This window comes from Ailuropoda melanoleuca, chromosome 8, assembly GCF_002007445.2.
Source record: "Ailuropoda melanoleuca isolate Jingjing chromosome 8, ASM200744v2, whole genome shotgun sequence".
Lineage (NCBI taxonomy): Eukaryota > Metazoa > Chordata > Mammalia > Carnivora > Ursidae > Ailuropoda > Ailuropoda melanoleuca.
The window spans coordinates 129,179,002-129,195,567 of NC_048225.1; the positions used below are offsets into that span (position 1 = coordinate 129,179,002).

The following is a 16,566-nucleotide window of genomic DNA, read 5'->3' on the forward strand; positions in this document are numbered from 1 at the left end:
AAGAGGCGCGGGGAGGTCGGAGGAGGGGCCTGTCTGCGCTTGATGGATGGCACTGAAGAAATGTCTGGCACTTTCTTTCCCCGTGGGGGAGGTGAGGCTGCAGCCACCTCTCCCCCGCATTCATTCGCATTCCTGCCCGCCTGCTCAGGAAGGGCTTAGGGTGGGGGGCTGGAGCAGGGCCAGCCGAGAGTCATTTTGCAAACTATCACTCCCATTTGTCTACACTGGCATGGGAGTGGAGGGGCAGGGGACAATCCAAATCTCAGCCGAGGTAAGAGAGGGTCCATCCTTCCTTCCTGGCTCCCAGGCCGCCCCGGCATTGGGCACTATAGCAGTTCTCAAACTGCTGTGGTCCACGGACCCTGGGAGTCCCCAAGACCCTTTCAGGGGATGGATGAAGTTAACATACTTTGAGTAACCGTGCTAATACATGACTTGCCTTCATGACTTGACAGCCAACTGCTGGTGTCTTGGCATAAACCAAGGCAGTGACACTGAAGGAGCCCTTGTATTCTTCATTACCACACATCGGCAGTAAAAAAAAATAAAAATTAGGGGCGCCTGGGTGGCACAGCGGTTAAGCGTCTGCCTTTGGCTCAGGGCGTGATCCCGGCGTTTTGGGATCGAGCCCCACATCAGGCTCCTCTGCTGTGAGCCTGCTTCTTCCTCTCCCACTGCCCCTGCTTGTGTTCCCTCTCTCGCTGGCTGTCTCTATCACTGTCAAATAAATAAATAAAATCTTTTAAAAAAATAAAAAATAAAATAAAAATTAAAAAAGCCAGTTTTTCATAAGAATGTCCTTGATAAAGCAGCAAAAAAAATTAACATGTGATTGGTTTATTATAGTTATTTAAATGAGTTAATAAGGACTTGTTTTCATTTCTAATATGGTATATATGGATAGATTTAAGCCACATAAAAACTCTTTGAGGCCCTCAGTAACTCTGAAGGGTGTAAACAGGTCCTTAGACCAGAAGTGTCAGCACTGCTGGGGGAAGTCACAGGCTGTCAGGTAGCTGAAGGAGGACTGAGGCCTTTTGCAGATACTGCATTTCCAGCTTGAGAGTAGAGGGTGGGGAACATGGCTGTGTTTTCTGGCAACCCACTCTCCTTTCAGAGGCATTCACTAGAATAAAGATGTTAATGGATTCTGCTCACAAGAGAATCAAGACATACAGGCCCGCAACCCCTCTAAGCTGACCCTCTCCCCTGTGCCCTGTATCTAATTTGGGGTGTTTGTGGCCCATGTGGGCTAGGCCTCGATATAGTCCCTTTTCCTATTACCTCTAAGGTGGCTCTTCCCCCTCCCCATAGAAGTCACAGTGTAGCAAGGTTGAGGGAGTGGAAGGGAGAGGATCCAGGAGTCCACACCCTAGCCTGGCTTGAGTCAGGATGGAGAGTGGGTACACGTGTCTATGTGTGTGCCACTGGGCATGACTGTGTGCTTTGGTCAGTTCCATGAACTCCAAGTTCTCTCCAACACCAGTCCTCCTTCAAAGGTCATATTTGGTGTCTCCACTGGGGTTAGCACATTTGAGTTGTTCAAACTACTTCTCCGATCCTTTGGCAATGGCAGGGCTTCTGTGGGTGAGGCCGAGGTCTGGCACCTCTCTGTTACCTCTAGCACAGGGAAGGGAGGTGTGGAAAGCCAGGAGGGGAGGCAGGTCAACCTCGAGTGCTACTCCCCCGCTCCCCAAGGAGCCAGTAGGTCCGAACTTTGCCTTTGCCCTGGAGTGAAAAAGAAGAGGCCCTTGGGGTGGGGAGTAGCACACCTACCCACTTCCCAAATGAGAGAGGCTTAGGGATGGGAGTGGGGTTGGCTGCTTGAGAAGGGGCCTGGGGGAGGATAACCCTTCCGGGACTCCAAGGGATGGTGAGGGCAGGGGCTTCCTTCTCTACCTTCATTTCTACATCTCCTCGAAGCTCCAGCTCAAAACCACCAAACTCTTCCAGAACAGCCTTGGTCTCAGAAGACAAGTGGATCTTCAGAGCTGGGAAGGATAAGGGAGAAGAAGGGAAGGTGGGGGGTGCAAGAAATAGGAGCAGGGGAGATTGGGAACTGCAGGGGTAGAAGAATGCTCTCTCTCCTTTCTTTTGGCCTAGAGACCCTCTTAATTCAGAGTCCCACCCCTCCATGTGGAGTCTGGCCTCTCCCTCAGAATTCAAGAACTGTGCTGTCCAACACGGTAGCCACTAGTCACCTGTGGCTATTTAAATTTAAATTAATTAAAACTAGGGGTGCCTGGTGGCTTAGTCAGCTAAGTGTCCAACTCTTGATTTCAGCGCAGGCCATGATCTCAGGGTTGTGAGTTCAAGCCCTGCATTGGGCTCCACACTGGGCATGGAACCTAGTTTTTAAAAAATAATAATTGGGGGTGCCTGGGTGGCTCGGTTAGGTGTCTGCCTTTGGCTCAGGTCACAGTCTCAGAGTCCTGGGATTGAGTACCATGTCAGGCTCCCAGCTCTTCAGGGAGTCTGCTTCTCCCTCTGCCCCTCAGGCCACTCAATCTCTCTCTCTGTCTCTCTCTCAAATAAATAAATAAAATCTTTAAAATAATAATAATAATGATAACTGGGGCGCCGGAGCGGCTCAGTCAGTTAAGCAGCTGCCTTCGTCTCAGGCCATGATCTCAGGGTCCTGGGATCGAGTCCCACATTGGGCTCCATGCTCAGTGGAGAGTTTGGCTTTTCCTCTCCCTCTGCCTCTCCTCCTGCTGGTTCTCTCTCTCGTGCTCACTCTCCCTCTCTTTCTCAAATAAATAAAACCTTAGAAAAAAATAAAACTAAATAGTCAAAAATTCAGTGCCTCAGTTGCTCTGACCCCTTTTTTTTTTTTTTTAAAGATTTATTTATTTATGGGACGCCTGGGTGGCTCAGTCGGTTAAGCGACTGCCTTTGGCTTGGGTCATGATCCCGGGTCTTGGGATCAAGTCCTGCATTGGGCTCCCTGCTCAGCGGGGCGCCTGCTTCTCCCTCTGCTGCTCTGCCTGCCACTCCCCCTGCTTGGGCTCTCTCTCTTTTTGACAAATAAATAAAATTAAAAAAAAAAAAAAGCTTTATTTTTTTGAGAGAGAGAGAGAGAGTGAGTGCATGAGCTTGGGGAGGGGCAGAGGGAATCTCCAGCAGACTCCCGTCTGAGCATGGAGACTGACTCCGGTCTCGATCCCACGACCCTGAGATCGGGACCTGAGCCAAAATCAAGCATCAGATGCTCAACTGAGCCACCCAGGCACCCTGCACAACCACATTTCAAGAGATCAATACCCTCCTGGGACAATGGACACTGCTGCTACTACAATGGACAGCACAGATGACAGAATATCTTCATCGTTGCAAAAAATTCTAGTGGACAGCATTCTAGAATGTCAGCAGGCTTCTGACCGACAGTGTAGCATAGTGGTTCAGACTTTAGATCCTGCTCTGTCTAGTGAATCCCAGTTCAGACACTTGTTGGGGAAGTAGTCTAAACTCTGTGCCTCATTTTCCTTGTCTGTAAAATGCTGATAGTGACGGTTTCTACCTCAAGGCCTTGTTATGAGAATTAAATTTAATGCTCGTAAAGTATTTAAACAGAACCCGGCACACAGGAAGCATCTGTAAGTGGTGGTTGTGACTCTTGTTTAACTCAACATTCATTTTATGGCTGAGGGAACCGAGGCTAGGAGAGGAGATGCACCTGGACTTCGAGGTCAGGTCTAGGCTCTTACTCCCAACCTGGTATTCCCCACACCCCTCTCGAACTTGCACGAAGGGTAGGCTACCCTTGGGGAACTGTCGGACATTTGCCTGGAAAGACGTTCAACCATGTGGCAGCAGGAGGGCTGGATCTCTGATTGGACTGTAGGTGCTGTGCCCGCGCGGAAGAGGAGGCCGGAAGGAGGAAGGGCTGGGTGCCAGTACACTGGGCGGGGTGCCTGCCTGAGGGGCTCTTCTCTCTGCAGCCTGCCCCGGGGAGCCACCTTACCTTCTCCGTTGGACTCCATTCTGGAGGCGGTGTTGACTGTGTCTCCAAAGAGACAGTAACGGGGCATCTTCAGCCCTACCACACCGGCACACACGGGTCCTGGAGGGAGTGGAGGCCCATCAGCGACAGGCGGCAGCGGTGTTAAGAATGGTAGGTGGGAGGAATGGACGGTGATTGCTGGGCAGGACCGGCGTGTTCCCGGAGAGTCAGGAGGTGGGATCTGACGCCTCTGGGAATCCAGGTGTGTGCGTGCGCGCACCTGCCCGCGCGCGAGCTGGGGGTGGCGGGGAGGAGCAGCTGGGCCTGGGGACAGCTCTAGCCCTTAGGGCTCCCTCACCTGTGTGGATGCCGATTCGCAAGCGTAGCTCCTCCTGGGGCCGATGGCGGATGCGGAAGGAACGCACTGCGTCCAGCAGCGCCAGGGCCATGCGGGCCACCTCGCGGGCGTGCAGCAGCCCATTCCGCACGGGGAGCCCGGACACCACCATGTAGGCGTCGCCGATGGTCTCCACCTGTGGGGCCCAGCAGAATGCAGGGTGTGAGCACGGGAAGCGTCTCTTCGCTGTGCCGCCCAGCACGTATGCTAACCCTCAGCCTCAGCCTCACCGCGTCCCGAGTCGTTGCTGTGCCTGTTCCTGGGGCGCCAGGTAACAGTCTCTGCCATGTCTCACGGTCTCCTCCCTTAAGACTCTGCGGCATTCTGCCCTTCGCCCTGCTCAGCCCCGCGCATCACCATCACGACCTGTTCACCCCACGCCCAGCTCACCTTGTACACATCGAAGTTGTCTATGACGGCGTCGAAGCAAGTGTACAGGTCGTTGAGCAGGGTCACCACCTGCGGGGGAGGAGAAGCCAAGGTGCGTAGGGGGGGAAGGGCCCCAGCTGGGCTCGAGTGCGAAAAGTGGAACTAGCAGGCAGGCCGGGCCGGTGGAGTTGCCTGGCCAAGCACACCTGCCTGGTCTTCACCTGGACTCACCTGCATGGGCGTGCTCTCTGCTGACAGGGCTGTGAAGCCCACGATGTCACTGAAGTAGATAGTGACGCTGTCAAAGGCTTCAGCCTGGACCGTCTCCCCACGCTTCAGCTGCTCGGCCACGGAACTGTGGGGTCGGGACAGGGGCAGGATCAGAGCATGAGATGGCGCCGGGCCAGGGTGGCCAGGCGTCAGCAGACACGGGTACTTACTGAGGCAGAATCTGGTACAGCAGGGCCTCAGCTTTGCGCTTCTCCTCCAGGTAGGCCTGGGTCCGCTCCTCCACCAGTTCCTCCAGGTTGTTGGCGTACTGCTCCATGCGGGACAGCAGGTTGTCCAGGATGTTGCTGCTGTTCTCCCTGAGGCCGGGGCGGGCAAGGTGAGAGAGGAGAAGTGCCCACCCTGGCACTCACCCTTCCCAGGCTTCACATCAGCCCATCCCCCAACCGCAGAGGGCTGGGGTTGGGGAGCATGGCAGGGTGGGCTTAGCAGGGGAAAGGGTAGGAGGAAAGTTCCATCCAGCTCTGAGACCCCAGAGACAGGCCTGAAGCTGGAGAGAGAGATACCGGCTACTTTGTTCATCTTTGTTGAACACAAGCAAGTCAGGAGGAGGCAGAAGAGGTGGAGATGGGCAGGGGTCAAGCAAGGACAGAGGGTGGGCACACAGGCTGTCACAGCGCGGTGTGGAGGGGTGTGGGGGGCATACTGCGGCAGGGAGGTCCAAGGGCCGGGGTGGGAGCCCCTGTGGAGGGCTGGGAGGCCAGAAGCGTGTGCTCCATCGGCTCTGCACCACTTAAGGGGCCAGTGGGGGGGAGCAGTGTTGCTGGGGGGAGGGGTATGAGAGGTGGGGACCGATGGAACAGCCGGGTCGTGCAGCACTCACAAAAGGGGGCTGCGACTGTGTGGGCTGGAGCCGGCTCTCTTCTGCCACTGCGGGACCAGGGTGGCTGTGGGGGGCAGGGGGTGGGGTGGGCTGGGAGCAACCTGTTGAACTTGCGAAGCATCAGGCGAATCTGCTCAAAGGGCGGCCGCTCCTGCGGCTCCTCGGCCCAGCACCGCTGCATCAGCTGGCCCAGCTCCTCCAGGTGACTCTGCAGGGCCAGGGAGGGCCGGAAGGGGGGCTGCTCCCCCCGAGTCACTCGCTCCACAATCTCTGTGGGGGGGAAGAGGGGCTGAGGGGAGGCCAGGGAGAGACAGTGGGGAGGTCCGGGGCCAGGCTGGGAACAGGGAAGGTCCCCGGGCAGCCGTGGAACAAAGGCTGGTTTTGGAGCCCCCACTCCAGGTGGCCGGTGTGGTGGTGTTTCCAGGGGTCCCTCACCCTGGGGCTGGCTTTAGCTGCAACTGTGGCAGGCTGGGGGAACAGCATGGTTCTCTCACCTTTGGGGCTGAGGTGCAAACCTTCCACGTGGAAGACACCGCTCCTTAGGGCAATCTCCTGAAGGATGATTCCGAAGCTGTACACGTCACCTGCCTGGGAGCCCCGGGCGGGAGGGGAGGCCATTCGCAGGAGTTCAGGGGCTGTCCACAGCTTTTCTGCAGGTCAGAGGTGAGGAGTCATGGGGCGAAGGGCCCTAAAGCTAAGGGGCGGGGGAAACAAGGTCCTAAAAGATGTGACTGGAGTGATCTGGAGTTCTATGGACGAAGCCTGGAGACCACTGTGTCAGGCTCCCCTTTCCACTGGCGAATGAACTGAACCAGGAATCGGGAAAGGCGTGCCAAGCGCTTGAGAAGCCGGGCATCCGTCCCCCTGCTGGGCTGTGCTTGGAAGGGGGGGGTCTTAGGAGTCAGAGTTAGGGCTCACTGGCATAGAGGGTGTGGCCTTGCTCTGGTTCCGGGTCCCTGAAGCTCTCCAGTCCGAAGTCGGTGATCTTGAGCACAAAGCGCCCGTCTACCACGCAGTTGGATGACTTGAGGTTGCCATGGGAGCAAATGGCCCCATTATGGAGGAACAGCATACCCTGGGAAATTTGGGGAGGCAGAGGTCTTGGTTTTAGTGGGACCTACAGTCGGGGCTGGGGAGAAGCATGCCTGGCCCCTCCCCCCCACATCCCACCTTGACGATGTCATTGGTGAGAGAGTACCGGAACATCCAGTCTAAGGTGATGCTCTCATTCTCCAGAATGTCCTGCTGGGCAATGAGAGTCAGGCATGTACCCTGGGGACTCCAGGGGGTGTGCAGAGGCCTACTGACATAAACCAGCACAACAGGACAAAGCCTTGGATTTACTCTAGTGCGGCTGCCTCCCTCCCCCATTTTACAGATGGGGCAAATAAAAGTCAGAAAGAGGGAGAAGCTTGCCTGGGGTCATGTGGCCAGTGGGAGACAGAAGCAGGGCTAGACCCAGATCTCCTCACACCCCTTGTCCCCTCACCTGCAAGCTCCCACGGGGACAGTACTCTGTGAGGATACAGATGTTGGGGGGATCAGTACAGGCACCCACAAACCTGGTCAGGTGTTCATTCTGTACATCCCGCATCTGTAGGTGGGAGCCAGTATCAGGAACCCGACAGAGACCTCACTCAACAATGCCCCCCACCCCCACCTCAGGGACCCTTCGGTCTACTTAATGCCCTATTCACTCTGAAGACAGTCTAGGACGCTGGCGATTCCCACCCATATTCTAAAGAACCCTCCCCCAGAATCTGCTCCCTGCTCCCTCTGCCTCCTAATCCCTCCACCCCTCACTCAGGGGCATCCAATACAGCCCCTCAAGGGCCCCCACCAGGATACCTCTACTCGTCTCTCCCCCCATTTAGGACACTCCCCTGCACAATATGCAAGGGTCCATCCCTTCCCTGGGGTACCCTATAGTTCCCCCTTAACCTTCCCATGTCCCCGAGACTCTCCCTCAGGCTACTGCCTCACTCCCCCACATTACATGCTTCAGTTCAAACAGGACTTTCCGTGTCAGCTCGATGCGTTTACGATTCACACGTTTCACAGCCACGAGGTTGCCCTGGGCAAGGAACGGAGGATGTCACTGAGATGGTCCAACTGCTCCTGCAGCCCACTCTGGGACCGCCCTGCGCCCTGCACCCCATGCCCCATGCTCCGCCCCAGAGGTCTGCCCTGCTCCAAGGATGGCAGTCTTTCCCCCGGCCCACCTTATAATACGCCGTCTTGGCAAACACTTGGAACTGGCCCTCTGTGGTTAGCAGGGAGCCGTAATTGGAGCCTCTCTGGAGGGATGGAGAGCAGGAGGGGTGGTCAGCCTGGGAGCCCCAACATGGGTGCCGCTCTCCATCCAGGTGGCCATAGCTCTGGCCGGCCTTATCTCTGGGTCAGCCTGCTTCTCATTCCACATCATAAAATCCTTTTCTTTCCTTTCTTTCTAGACTTTATTTTATTTATTTATTTATTTATATTTTTAAAGGTTTTATTTATTTACTTGACAGAGAGAGAGAGCGCGAGAGAGCATAAGCAGGGGGATCAGCAGAGGGAGAGGGAGAATGCAGGACTCGATCCCAGGACCCCAGGATCATGACCTGAGCCCAAGGCAGATGCTTAACTATCTGAGCCATCGAGGTGCCCCAAAGATTTTATTTAATTATTTGACAGAAACACAGTGAGAGAGCACGAGCAGGGGGAGTGGCAGAGGGAAAGGGAGAAGCAGGCTCTCTTTCAAGCAGGGAGCCCGATGTGGGACTCGATCCCAGGACCCTGGGATCATGACCTGAGCCCAAGGCAGACGCTTAACTGACTGAGCCACCCAGGTGCTCCTATTTATTTCTTTTTAAAATGTATTTTCACAGATACCATTTCTGAACTTTGAAACCCTCCTGTGAAGGGGGCTCTGTGGCCATAATCACTGTCTGAGGTGCTCTCAGGGGGCAATGGGACTCACCCCGGGTCACACAGCAAGTGAGGGCAGAGCTGGGACTGGAACCTTGCCCTCTGCCCCGACCCCCAAGCCCAGCCCTCCCCGACCCCTCCCCTTGCCAGCGTTCTTACCCCACTCAGGGTCAGCCGGCTGCCTGCACTCCGGAGGTGCCTCTCAAGGCTACTGGGCTGCACGTCCTCCCAGCGCACCCGCCACAGCTCTGAGGCCAGCTCCTTCTCCAGCTGCATCTTCCTGGGGCATGAAACCTCCATCTGAACCCATGTCTGAACCCCTGACCCCAGGCGGGACAGCTTAGCAGCCCCTCCTCTGAGCCCTGGGACCACTGCAGGTGCTGAGACGTCTCCTGTTAGCTGAGAGTCAGGAGGTATGGGTGAAGTCCTGCCTGCCTCACGGGGACCTTGGGCAGTCACTTCATGTCTCTGAGCCTCTTGTCCTCATGTCCAAGTGTCCTGATTTGGGGACTGGCGACCTCGACATTTATTTCAAAGCATTGTTATAAGAATGAAAAGAAACAGTGTGTGGCAGCGCCTGGGGCATAGTCTAGGCTCAGCCAGCACTGATCCCTCTGCTAGTAAGGTCTGCGTTTCATTTCCGCCTCCCACTGGAAGCCAGGAGTGCGGCTCCTTACCTCCCTCCTCCACTCTGGGTTCAGCACCCGGTATAAAACAGTGTTTATCACCCCTACTCAAGTGACTGGACCCAGTGCCACAGGGTTTGAACCATCATTCCCCAACGGGTCTGCACGAGCTGGAAGGGAGAAGAGACCAGCCCCCAGGCCAGAACCCACACGCCTGTGAAGCCCAACTGCTCTGCTCTTCTCGAGTCTCCCAGGCCCTTCCTGGCCCTCCTTCTCTCCTCCCTGTGTCCTAAGGCTTTTTAGCCTCCCTCCTTCCCCATCTCCGGTAGCCTTCCTCCACTGTCCCTCCCCCCTCCCCCTTCCCTCCATGTCCCTGCTACTCTCTCTGCTAGTTTTCCAGCCCTCCAAGCTTCACTCTCCACCCTCATCCTAAGACTTACCTGTATATGAAGAAGGAGACAGTCAGAATGCCGAGCAGGGAGAGGCTGCCCACCAAAGCCAGCACTTCCAGGGTGGAAAAGTGATCTGCACAAGAGTCCAAGTTCAAGCAAGAGAGATTTTGGTTAGAGAGCAGGAGGAGAAAACTTCTCATAGTTCATCAGTGAACTAGGAAGATGGAAGGAAGAAGGGAAGGGAGGAAAAAGGCAGGAGTCATCTCTCCAGAAAACCCACAGTGTGGGAGAGAAGCACCTATTTGACTCCTGAAGCAGGGGAAAAGATAGAGCATCTCCAGAATGGAGGTCCGGAAGGCAAGAAGCAGTCACCTTGGTTGCAAGCTGGGTCCTCGTTGTCAAAGCCGCATTTGGGGATGTCAGGAGGTGGGTACCCCAGGGGCCAGCTCAGTTTGCGCCCTGGCACGGCCACCAGCTCCTGGGAAGTCCCATTGTAGTTCAGAACGACCTATGGGAGGGCAGGGGTGATAGGCGGGCAAGGCCTGGGGTGACACCCCCTGTGCAGGGGTGGAGGGCTGCCTCACACCCACCCCACGTCTGCTTACAGGGCCTGTATCTGGGCTGCCATCAACAATTTAGCCAGCCCCCGCTGTGACCGGATGCAGAGGGCCCTCATACCCATGTCGTTAGACTGGAAAAACTTGGCTTTAAAAAGAAAACTCCATGTAGAACCCCAACCTGACATTCAGGGAGTTTATAATCTTGGACTGAAGCATGTAGAAAACAGGAAAAGGCAATGTTCTCAGTCCACATTTCCAGGCCTAATCCATGTATCCCTTTTCCAGGAAGTCTTCCCTGAATGATCTGCTCCTTAGTGCTTGTGGCCCCAATTCCTTCCTGTTCCTGACTGAACTTAAAGAGCTGTACAGCCCCTAAGTTAGCCTGTCTTTGCCGAGAGACAGTCCAGCCTCTCTTAGGAGACCCTCTTCCTGAGGGTAGGACCGTGCTCCCTCCTCAGACATGCGGTTCCCCAAGGGTAATGCCTATGGGTCCCTGTCATTCTGGTTGCTCCCCCAGACCAGAGCTGGGTCTCTTTTATCCAGGGCTCTCCAAAAGTGACCAAGCATGGTAGGGGTGACTACAGAGCAGAGATGCCCTGGCAGGACTGTGGGGGAAGGCAGGAGGACAAGATGTCATTGCCGGCTGGCATTGTCTTCTGGGGTACAACCTTACCCTGAAAGTGCCAGTCTCAGGATGCATATCCCAGAGGGAGAAGTCGGTCTCCCGATCTCCATTGCTGTCCATTTTCAGGTATCCTGTCACACCTGGGGCATGGAGGAAGATGGCTGTGTTTTGAGAAAGTGAAGTTCAGCATACTCCCCCACCTTATCTCTATCCCTTGCTCTTCTTTCCTTGCCCGCCAAACGTTTATAATAGTAACAAAGTATTAATAACATATATAATAACAAAAGGGACATACAGTAGGAATGACTGAGTTGGGCACTTAGGAGGACTTTTTTTTTTTTTTAAGATTTTACTTATTTATTTGAGAGAGAGAAAGCGAGAGACAGAGCATGAGCAGAGGGGGAGGGGCTGAGGAAGAGGGAGAAGCAGAGTCCCCGCTGAGCAGGGAGCTGGAGGCAGGACCCATGCCAGGCCCCTGGGACCATGACTTGAGCCCAAAGCAGATGCTTTACTGCTTCACCGACTGAGCCACCCAGGTGCCCCACTTAGCAGAACTTCTTGAGGGAGCTAGGGAAATGGGGAAGGAGGCCCAAGGGAAGCTCTGGAGCTTCCTTATGTAAGAGAGGGAAGGACAGGCATGGGTGAGTGACCCCCTCAGCCGCAGGGTAGAGGCTTCTCGTGGCCTCCTGCTTGAGGCACCCCAAGGTAACCTATCTCTGTCACCTCCAGGCCCTGACCTTGGAAGCTTCGGTTCCACATCCTCTGAGTGATGGCCTCCCCATCTGTGACAGTTCCCCCATGTGCCAGAGTCTCTGTCACTGCCTGGACATAGAGCAGGAGCCCATCGTGGAAGGATGCTGGGATGGTGTTCACCTGCAGGGGTGAGCAGAGGTTGGCTGGGGTGGGATGTACGAGGGGTGCTGAGTAGGGCATCGTGGAGGAGGAAATGGAGGGCACTGGGAGCTTGGAGGATGGTCGGAGAAAACACCCCCACAGGACAGAGAGTTTACCACTTATAAGATGCCTCCACAAAGACCTCTGCTTCTGAATCCTGCTAGGCAGATAGGGCAAGACACGTCATCCTCATTTTACTGATGAGGACCTGAGTTTCGGAGGCTAAACAACTCGTCAGTGTCCACCTTGGTCATCAGGAGAATGTGAGAACTGGGCGAAGGGGAAGCCTGGGAGGCCTGGGCATACGGAGATGGCTGAGAGGACAGGCCGGCCACCCGCAGAGGGCTACGGAGTTGGGGTGGGAGTGGGGGCTGGATGTCCTTGCTGGAAGGTCCCAGGACCCCTCCTACCAGGCCATCCTCCATGGTGAAGTTGAACTGCTCATGGGCCAAGTGTTTTAGCTGCTGCAGGAATTCCAAGTACTCAGGGTTATCCGGCTCTTTATATGTAATGATTTTGGCAGCCTGAGGAAGGGGTCAGTGGAGAGGGGAGAGCTGGGAGCTGATCTGGGGCCCACCTCCCCCAGTGCATCTCTGCTTAGCTCAAGGTCAAAGTGGACAGGCTCTATGTCATGTGTGAGGGGCTGCCTGCTCCAAAGCGAGGGACCCAATGGGATGACTTCTTAAGTTCTGTTAGTCTGTGGTACTGGAACATCCTCCCACCTCAAGCCCATTCGCTCATCTATTAGGCTCCTAGCTCTGAAGTCCCCTAACCCTCTATACAGCCCTCACCCTGCCTGCCCTTCCTCCCCTGCCTCCCTGAGCAATCAAGAGCCTCTTTTCCGAAATCCCTTCAGACCCTGAGGAACCCAGTGCCCAGGAACTAGGTGCCACCAGCTCAGCGTCCCACAGCCTGAGCTTACAGCCTAGACACTTACCTGAAAGGCCTGGTGGGCACTGATATCCTGCCCATCCCCTCTCTCCCAGGGCCTGTGGGGAGCAAGGCCATGTGCACCTTGCAGGCTTTGTCCAAAGAGGTCCAGGTGGAAGAACACATAGTCCTCCCCACTTAGACCAGCTTCCATGGCCAAAAGCATCAGAGTTCTGAACGCATCTGGGGAGCTGCATATGTAGATAACTGGGGAGGAAGGGGGATGGTCAGAAAGAGAGAGAAGCCTAGATCCCAGCGGAGGGGGAAGGAGGAACTCAGGAAAGGAAGTTCACAGACGCTACGCTGGTCTAGGCCGCGGCAGAAGAAAGGTGGGGAGGGCTGGCACGAGTTGGTGGGCGGGGGTGGTGGAAGGAGCAGAGATAGCGAGAGCAAGCGAAGCGGGGCCAAAGGTGGGGAAGGTGGGGTCGGCTGGGGAGGGACAGGAGGAGGCGGGCCAGCTGGAGAGGGGACGGGATGAGGAGAGGGAGTGTGGAGGAGAAGATGGAGGGGGAGAGGCTGCTGGGAGGCGAGCGAAAATGGAGGAGAAAAGAAGGGCTGGGCACTAAGCCGGGGACCTACTAAGTGTCAGGTGACAGCAGGCATTTTCTGCCGGAGGGAGCGGTGGGACGCAAGTGGGGGACTGGGGGGCGGGGGAGCGCAGGACCGCGGAGAGAGCGCGTAGAGGAAGACAGGGAAATGGAGCCTCGGGCCGCGCGGCGCTGGCGGAAGACCGGCCCCGGCCGCCCCCTCACCTCGGCCTTTGCGCCTCACGGTTCGCAGCAGCAGGGCGTAGTGGTCCAGGTCGCCCTCGGCGAACTCCAGGTGGTCCACGGTGATGTTGAGGCGGTCGCGCACGCGCATGTACAGCCCTTCTACCACGAAGAAGCAGGGTTGGTCGTCGCCGGGCCGGTAGGCGTAGAGCACCAGCGCTCGGCGCTCCCAGCCCAGCCGTCGGTGCAGCGCCGCCACCAAGTCGCCCAGCTTGGCGTGGCTGGGCCCCGCGCGGGTGGTCAGCGCGTACTCGTCCTTGGCCCCGAAGCCCAGCGCCGGGGCGCCGGCGGTCAGCAGCGGCACCCGCCAGTGCGCTGTGAAGCGCCCCACCGGGGCGGCCGCGTACACGCAGCCGGGGCCCAGGAACACCGCGGGGCTGTGCTCCCACTTGAGGTCCACGGCGGCCAGGGGCGCGGCGGTGTCGGAGCAGACGCCCAGCGCGTTCTCGCTGCTGCCCAGAACCGTGCGCACCGTCCAGCCCGGCAGCAAGTCGGGTCGCGCTCTCACCCCGGCCAGGGCCAGCTCCACGGCCGGTCCCACGCGCGCCCACGACCACGGGTACGAGGTGTTGGCCAGCGGCAGCACCACGGCCACCGTCAGGTTGCCCGCGTGGCTCCCCGGGGGCAGCGGCAGCAGCGGCAGTAGGAGCAGGACCGGGAGGGCGCCGGCGGGGCGGCCGGGGCGCAGCATGGCTTCAGCGGGCAGCTTCGCGGGCGAGCGCGCCCACCCTGGCCTCTTCGGCCACCTCCAGCTCAGCGGCCGGTCGCGGGCATCGGGCGCGCCCACCCCAGGGCACGCTGCCCCCTCCAGCTGCGTCGCTCGGTGTCTGTGGCGCACGGGGCGCGCGGCAGGCGCTGCGGGGCAGGTGGGCGCTGGCGGCGGAGAGCTGGGGCTCGGAGGACGAGCGTGGGCGACAGCGCGCGGGTGCGTGTGTGTTAGAAGGAGCAAGCGTTGGGGGGAGAAGGATGGGAGAGGGCGCGAGGGAGGGAAGGGGAGTGGAGTGTTTGTGTGCGCGCGTGAGCGCCTGCCCCGGGAGGGTGCCAGCAGGGGCGTCCGGCCGGCCCAAGTCCCCGGCCGTCCGGGGGGGACAGGGGAGGTCCTGAGCCAAGCTCCGAGTCCTTCCTCCCGCCGCTTCCCCTCCCAGACTCGGCGACTGGAGAGCCAACCCTGGATCTTTAACCCCTTCGTCCCCGCTCCGAAGTCGCGGACGTGCCCGCGCCCCCAGCCCGCGCGCTTTCCCCTCCCCTGAGACCCTCCTCGCGTTCCTCCTCTGAGAGCGGCGCCCGCAGAAGGGTAGCTGGGATCGCGAGTAGGACCAAGAGAGACGCGTGTGGGGGCCGCGGGGGCCCTTTCGCGCCCCACCTCATCCCTCCCCCTACCTGGTTCTGTTTGGGGAAGAGAGCTGTGCTGGTTTGGGATCTTGGCAAGAAAAGGTGTGAGTGTACGGAAGTGTGTGTTCTAGGGATGGACGGGAGGGTGGCGGGTTTCTGGAAGGGCGTCAAAGTAGGTGAGCCCATGGTCCCCGTGACCCAGTCCATCCAGGACGCCTCCCCCCCCCCGCTTCCAGATTGAGCAGAAAAATGGAGAAAATGGACCCAGTGGAAGGGCGGAGTTAACCCTTTAGTTCCCAAATGTTATCGGAAGGGGGAGAAGAGTGTGCGGTGGCTGCGGTGGGGAGGAGGAGGAGTGGGGACCTCGGGGCCACTCCCGGAAGGTGAGTGTGAGTTTGTTTCGGGTTGAGGGGGATTGTTAAAATGGGATTTGCGGTGACGGTGGGAGACGGTGTTGGACATGACCGGTGGAGGCGTCCACTGGGGGGAGGGTTTGGGGGTCCTTGACCGCCAGCCTCATCCCCCGCTGTGGAATCAGTCTGCCCTCTCGTGGCCAGCAGGGGTCACTGACGGAGCTGCGCCGCCACCCTTTCCGATTCTGCTCCTGGACTGAACCCAACACCCGCAAACTCTCCTTCAGCAAACGGACCTGCTGCCTCGGCTAAATACTGAGGGCATGAAGGTAAAATATATGTATAGTCGTGCCTTGGAGGAGCTCTGCTTGCGACAAATAGCCATAATGTAATCTGATTGAGGACCACAACAGAAAGATGGGTAAATTGTTAAGAGGCCCAGATGGGACTTCGCTTGCTTCGGGGCCAGGAAAATCTCCGTAGAGAAATAATTCAGCAAGAGTAGAATGGGGAGCAAGGTGTGCAGAAAGAGCAGAATATTGAAGTATATTTCCTGTATCAGGAATTTTTGGAGAGTTTTAGGACCATTTTTTCTTATGGTCTAGGACAAATAGTAGCCCTCGGACCAACTACAGATGGCAGGAATGTTTGTTGCCTGCATTCCCTTTCTCTATATTTGACTTAATTGCCTACACTTAAAAATCAGCAGATGAGGGGTGCCAGGCTGGCTCAGTCAGCAGAGGGTGGGACTCTTTTCTTTTTAAAATTTTAAAGATTTATTTATTAGAGAGACCCAGAAAAAGAACCGGGTGGGGAAGGGCAGAGGGAGAGAGAGAACCTCAAGCAGATTCTCCACTGAGCATGGAGCCCCTCACAGGGCTCAACCCCAGGACCCCCATATCATGACCTGATCTGAAATGAAGAGTCTATGCTCAACCCACGGAGCCATTCAGTCACCCCAGGTGGGACTCTTTGATCTCTGTCCTGAGTTCAAGCCCCAAATTGAGCATAGAGCTTACTTAATAAATAAGTAAATAAATAAAATCAGCAGATGGCACCTGAATATTTGGATTTCTGACTTGTCTTGAAATATCAGAGAGCTGGCAATAGGTAAGTCCTGCATCCCTTCCTTGAGATGAATCTAGTTCATCACAGTTCCTACCCACCCTGTTCACTCATTTGCTTCACCTGCCTGGCTGCTGTAGGAGTTTATATTTTCAATCCTGATCTATGATGTAACGTGTGGGTTTGTAGGAATGACAGAAGAGAGGGGCACCTGGGTGCCTTCAGCTCAGGTCATGACCCCGGGGTCCTGGGATCAAGCAAGGGTCCTTGCTTGGCGGGGAGCCTGCTT

The 16,566-nt window shown here is 56.9% G+C and overlaps 1 protein-coding gene across 2 annotated transcripts; it reads right to left on the reverse strand.

Annotated features, from left to right (window-relative positions):
* Positions 1 to 1,362: 1,362 nt before the first annotated feature.
* On the reverse strand, positions 1,363 to 14,628 carry NPR1 (natriuretic peptide receptor 1). Of its 2 annotated transcripts, none has more exons than XM_034667579.1 (22): positions 13,510 to 14,628; positions 12,765 to 12,964; positions 12,238 to 12,351; positions 11,671 to 11,806; positions 10,982 to 11,073; positions 10,121 to 10,256; positions 9,797 to 9,881; positions 8,890 to 9,010; positions 8,043 to 8,117; positions 7,817 to 7,894; positions 7,310 to 7,414; positions 6,991 to 7,062; positions 6,739 to 6,895; positions 6,315 to 6,470; positions 5,922 to 6,090; positions 5,150 to 5,296; positions 4,941 to 5,064; positions 4,731 to 4,799; positions 4,302 to 4,476; positions 3,965 to 4,063; positions 1,900 to 1,991; positions 1,363 to 1,728 (listed from the first exon to the last, which is right to left on the reverse strand). In XM_034667579.1, exons 1-22 carry the CDS (start codon positions 14,216 to 14,218, stop codon positions 1,666 to 1,668), a joined length of 3,174 nt encoding a protein of 1,057 aa, XP_034523470.1. In that variant the 5' UTR covers positions 14,219 to 14,628; the 3' UTR covers positions 1,363 to 1,665. The 2 variants fall into 2 exon arrangements, with proteins under 2 accessions (XP_034523470.1, XP_034523469.1); XM_034667578.1 differs by having other exon boundaries at positions 6,991 to 7,065.
* Between the last annotated feature and the right edge of the window lie 1,938 nt (positions 14,629 to 16,566).

Bases quoted from the DNA above. Each gene is read 5' to 3' on its own strand.
- NPR1 (XM_034667578.1), bottom strand. From the start codon at position 14,218: ATGCTGCGCCCCGGCCGCCCCGCCGGCGCCCTCCCGGTCCTGCTCCTA. The intron at 8,118-8,889 runs GTAAGAACGCTG...CCATCCCTCCAG, and splicing joins GCCGGCTGACCCTGAGTGGG to AGAGGCTCCAATTACGGCTC. The intron at 7,066-7,309 runs GTGAGGGGACAA...CTCATTGCCCAG, and splicing joins GTCCCCGTGGGAGCTTGCAG to CAGGACATTCTGGAGAATGA.